The following is a 5,762-nucleotide window of genomic DNA, read 5'->3' as shown; positions in this document are numbered from 1 at the left end:
CCCCTCCCACTCTGCCGAGAATATGGAGGTGCTGGGCCTCCTTCACCGCCGCTCCCTCACCACCAGATGCCTGGAGGAAGAACGCCTCATCTTCTGCCTCGGAACACTTCAACCCCAGGGCATCAATGTGGATTTTAACAGTTTCCTCATTTCCCCTTCCCCCACCTCATCCTAGCTTCTAACCTCCAGAAACTCGATCCCCTGACCTGTCCGGACTTGTCCGACCTGCCCAGCTCCTTTTCCACCTATCCACTCCACCCTCTCCTCCCTGACCTATCACCTTCATCTCCTTCCCCACTGACCTACTGTACTCTATGCCACTCTCTCCCCACCCCCACCCTACTCTAGCTTATCTCTCCATGCTTCAGGCTCTCTGCCTTTATTCCTGATGAAGGACCTGTACAGCTGACAGCATAGTGCAAAAGCAGGCAAATTTAAAATCCAGATCCTTTTAACAACCGAAAAGGCTCACCCCTAGAATGAATTTATAACTCTTCACACCAGGAAGAAATTTAGGAAAATAAAGGAAAATGCATGGATCACAAAATATCAATGCTTGTTTTACTCTTCAAGTGTAAATCTCATTAAGAAATGTTACCATCACAAGTGACTGTGATAAATAAATTGCACATGAAAACAAATTTAACAAAACAGCTGGACTCAATGTTTCACATGGATACATTACTATAAATCACTTGGGAAAGTTGATATCATGCATGTGATTTGCATAACACAAAAATCATAGCTGAAGGTTATATAAATTATCAGATTATAGGAAAGAAAAAGTTGATCAAAGATTACGCTGTACCTTGGACATACTTGGCATGCATTGTTCATCTTTGACAGCTTTAAATTCAGAACTCCGATCTGCTTGATCTTGGATTTAAAACAATAAGTTTTCTTAGTTCACTTTAAATGCATTCAAGATATACCAACTTCTTTTACATCTCCTACTTATTTCCTCATTGGCGAGGCCATTCTGCATCACCCTCCGTGAGTTGTTCAGATACTGTGATTTTGTAAGACAGAATTTATGCCTGAAATTCATAAGCTGAGGGGGTAAAAAGGGGGCCACCATTTTTAAAAAAAGAACACACCGATATGTTATCATTCAAGCAATGTGAAGCCAATATTATTAGCTCAAATACTCATTCAATATCAATATGCGCCATCCTAAGATTTAAAAAATGTAATGACAAAATTATGAGCCACAAGTTCCAATACCTGTGTTTAACAAATAGACTGGTTTATTCCTAACACAAGTTAATTACTAGTATCTTTATTGGGCAGCACGGTGGCTCAATGGTTAGCACTGCTGCCTCAGGTCCCAGGTTCGATTCCAGCCTCGGCCGATTGTCTGTATGGAGTTTGCACATTCTCCCCGTGTCTGCGTGGGTTTCTTCCGGGTTCTCCAGTTTTCTCCCACAGTCCAAAGATGTGCACGTCAGGTGAAATGGCCATGCTAAATTGCCCATAGTGTTAGGTGCTTTAATCAGGGGGGGGTGGGTTACTCTTCGGAGGGTCGGTGTGGACTTGTTGGGCTGAAGGGCCTGTTTCCACACTGTAGGGAATCTAATCTAAGTTGAATTCAAGACAATGCAACCAGACTGCAGAGCTGCAATTATACCAATTGCGTTTTTGTACTACTTACTCATACTGATGAAACTTTTAATTAGACAACTGCTGTGTCAATTTCAATCCAATATAGAAACTAAAAGATGATCCTGGCTTTCTAAGTTTTAGAGGCAATTTTTCAAATTTGAAGTTTGGAATACTGAAAATAGTAGAAAACAAAATTGTTGAAAATCTCCAGACAATTCTATTAGGAAGACTAGTCAATGTTGCCAAATGAGTCTGCAACCAATTTCATAAAATTATTGCAGATCCATTGGAATTAATGCATTGTGACCCAATTACTGAGTCACAAAGTCATACAGCAAAGAAACAGATCCTTTGGCCGAACTCTTCCTTGCTGACCAAGTTTCTCCAAACCAAACTACTCCTACTTGCCTGTATTTGGCCTTTTTCCCTCAATCTTTTCTATTTATGTACCTGTCCAAAGGCATTTCAAATGTTGTAACTGTACCTGCCTCTACTACTTCCTCTGGCAGTTCATTCCACATACAAGCTAAGTGGTATGTGGAAAAGCTGCCCCTCAGGTCCCTTTTAAATCTTTCTCCTCTTAGCTTAAAAGTACATCCTCTAGTTGTGAACTCCCCTACCCGAGGAGAAAGACCTTTGTCATTCACTTTATCAATACCCCTCATGATTTTATACATCTCCATAAAGGATAACTCTCAAAGTCCTGCTCTCCAAGGAAAAAAGCTCCAGCCTCTCCTTGTAACTCAAACTTTTAATTACTAGCAACAGCCTTGTAAACCTTTTCTGAACTTTCTCCAATTTAATAATATCCTTCCTTTACTAGGGTGACCAGAACTATACATAATACTTGAAAAGAGGCCTCGCCAACTTCCTGTACAACTGCAACATGACATCCCAACTCCTCTACTCAATGGTCTGAGCAATGACAGTAAGCATGCTAAATAATTTAACCATACTGTCTGTGATGCAATTTTCAGAGAACTATGTACCTGAACCCCTAGGCCTTTTTGTTCGACACCACTCAGGGCCCTACTATTGACTGTATAAGTCCTGCCCTTGTCAGTCTGACTAATTGCATTTATCTAAATCAAACTCCATTTGCCACTCCTCAGCCCATTGGCCCAACTGATCATATCCCTTTGTTATCTCAGATAACCTTCTTCATTGTCTACTATATCACCAATTTTGGTGTCATTCACAAACTTACTAACCATGCCTCCTAAATTTTCATCCAAATTGTTCATATAAGTCATAAACATATAACTTCGCTCAGTTGCAGCATCAACTGCAATTTGTAGGAGACCAAACATCTATCAGTGTTAGCACTGTTAGAAATATTTCCTAATTTATCCCTGAAAAGTCTGGTTATATCCCCTAGTCTTATACTTCACAATCCAAAGTAGCTTCCATCTGCATCTTTAACTCCCATTGATATATTGAAAATATCAAATACACTCCTAAACCTTGTAAATTACAGGAATAATAACCAGGCTGCGTGTAAATCTCATGTAGTAATTTACTTTTGCAATCTAAATATTAGCCATTAAATCTACACCACTCCCTCCAAGGCCATATGTCCCTATTAAGGAGAATGGGGCATAGCCTCTGTGACACAGCTTTTAGGTTTAATGCCTAGCATCCTGTTAAGACTTTTCTATCTGATGAGGTGACTCAATTGAAATATTTGTTAAAAATCCAGGTTTGAGTTAGTACAAACATATCCAATCCATTACAAATGGCAACTGGCCACTATCAAAGCCCCAGATCTTCAACTGATTCAACTGCATATGTTCATGTGGCAACATTCTAATTAACAGTGAAAGTTGTGCTGTTCTTTATGTTGTAAGAAACATCCAATTACTACTACCTACCAAACAAATGCTCCAATGTACTGCTAGCTTTATCAACTCGTTACTGTTCTGTTGAATTAGGGACAAGAGTGCAAGTCAAATTAAAACTAGAAAACAAGCTGAAATTAATTCTTCTCATTAGTGCACAGCTTTTGGTAATACTGTATTTCTTCTGTAATACCGAGTCATCAACCAGTCAGATTGACCAATGAAAGATAGCAAGAGATGCACTTCCGCTTATTCGCGACAAACTTCATATAACAAGCAAATATGTCCAGTGAATTGAGTGCTGGTACAATAATGACCCAGAATTTCAATTAGATTTTGGTCAATTACAATGTAGTAGCAAATCATTGGCTCAATTTTCCTTCTGGATTTCATCAAGCATGTAACATTCTTTGAAAAGATTGCGTACTTAGTTTTGGAAAGAAGCCCATGCAGTAAATTTAGATTTTCAAGTATTGTGAAGTATATGATGTTTGCAATCTTTGAGTGAAGAGCTGCACAGCTTGACAGTCAACTGGGCATAATCATAGTATTCCCTTGCGATAGGTTTTTGCTAAGATGGTTCACGGTCACTCAACACATTACCAGCAGTAGCTAGTAATTGGGAAACTAGGTTGAAAACAGATCAGTATGAAATGGGAATAATTTTGAGCAGCGGGATTTCTCTAGTTGGAATAAATCCTTAGGTACAGTGACATGAACAAAAAGGGTGATAATTGCTAATTGGAAACTACAAGGACACCAAGGAGCAAGAGGTTAACCAAGGGAGAAAAAGGTACAGAGCAAAATTCTGATTGCCAACAGAAACCTCTATAGTCAAGGGGCTATAAAGTTTTTTGTCAGTTGTGATCAAAGTTACAAACATATGGTTTCCAGGTACCAGAGGTCTGGGCATCAAGCCATAAATGGAAGAATAAATTCCACAAATGAAAGACAATCCAAAGATCTTAGTTCTTGTAGGAACCAGTGACAGAACCTTGAATCTACTTTTAACTGTGCACAGATCGAGATTAAGGAGCAGAACCAGTCATTGAAAAAGAGATCAAGAACTGTCAACACAGAACCAGAAAGACAGTTGCAGACTTCTGAGAAACTGGAACGATTTTTGGGATGAGGCAATGGCCACTTGGGCAGTAACCTATATCTAAACAGACAGGGATTCATATTCCTAAAGAAAGGTTCATCTGGCAGTTCTAGTCAAAGAAGAAAAAAAGAGACCAAGACAAAACTGGACCATTTTACCCAAATGTCACATGTATGTGCATGGAGAACTGAAAAAAAACTTGTGAGCCAGAAGCACGAATTCACCTGAGAAAGATGTGATGTACTAGATGGGGCCATGGCTACGAAGTAAGTATCATGCATGCGTTAGATTTTTTTTAAACATTATTTCTTGGGATGTGAGCATTGTTGGCTGGCCAGCATTTAGTTGCCCTTGACAAGATAGCAATGAGCTACCTTTTTGAATTGCTGCAGTCCACCTTCTATGATTGATCCACAATGCCATTCAGGAGAAAATTCCAGACTTGTGACTCAGCGACAGTGAAAAACAGCAATGTGTTTCCAAGTCAAGATAGTGAGTGGCTTGAAAGGGAACTTGCAAATGGTGGTACTTCCATGTATAGTATCGGTTGCCCTCATCTTTCTAGATGAAAATGCTCGTGGGCTCTTTGGAGAACTTCTGGAGTGCATTTTGTAGATAGCATGCACTGCTCTACCAAGCAATGGTAGTGGAGTGATAAAATGTTTATGGATGTGGTGCCAATCAATCAATCAACTGCTTTGTCCTGGATGGTGTCAGACTTCATGAGGGTTGCTGAATGTGACATTGTCATTATACTCATGGAATCATACCTTCAGGCATCAAGCTATTGCTTGACTGTCTGTAAGATAGCTGTCCAATATTGGCCATAGACCCCAGATGTTAGTAATAAGGACTTTGCAGGGTTGACAGAGCTGTTTTGTTAGTATTTCTGGTTCCTAGGTCCATGCTAGATGGCTCATCTAATTTCAATTTGAATACTACGTGCATCGAGATGCTATAATTTTCACCTTTTTACAGTGGCCTACTTTGGCACCAATGACACAGGTAGGAAGAGGGGTGGGGAGGTCATTCAGGAGCTCAGGAGGTAAGTTGGAAGCTAAAAGCTAGGACAGACAGAGTCGTCATCTCTGGGTTGTTGCCGGTGCCACGTGACAGTGAGGCAAGGAATAGGGAGAGAGTGCAGTTGAACACGTGGCTGCAAGGATGGCGTAGGAGGGAGGGCTTCAGGTACTTGGACAATTGGACTGCATTCTGGGGAA

At 40.3% G+C, this 5,762-nt stretch overlaps 1 protein-coding gene across 5 annotated transcripts in view; it reads right to left on the bottom strand.

Annotated features, from left to right (window-relative positions):
- Window positions 1-5,762, bottom strand: part of LOC122555253 — a 47,259-nt gene that overhangs the window by 26,147 nt on the left and 15,350 nt on the right. For 4 of the 5 annotated variants that reach the window (XM_043701048.1, XM_043701050.1, XM_043701049.1 and 1 more), the window contains exon 5: window positions 809-876. The exons of the other annotated variant lie outside the window; for it this stretch is intronic. In XM_043701048.1, the coding sequence (XP_043556983.1) occupies window positions 809-876 (68 nt within the window). The remainder of the gene's footprint in view (window positions 1-808; window positions 877-5,762) is intronic. 5 annotated transcript variants of the gene reach the window in all.

This window comes from Chiloscyllium plagiosum, chromosome 12, assembly GCF_004010195.1.
Source record: "Chiloscyllium plagiosum isolate BGI_BamShark_2017 chromosome 12, ASM401019v2, whole genome shotgun sequence".
NCBI lineage: Eukaryota > Metazoa > Chordata > Chondrichthyes > Orectolobiformes > Hemiscylliidae > Chiloscyllium > Chiloscyllium plagiosum.
The sequence above is the reverse complement of the archived record's forward strand: the minus strand, read 5'-3'. Positions and strand labels throughout refer to the sequence as shown.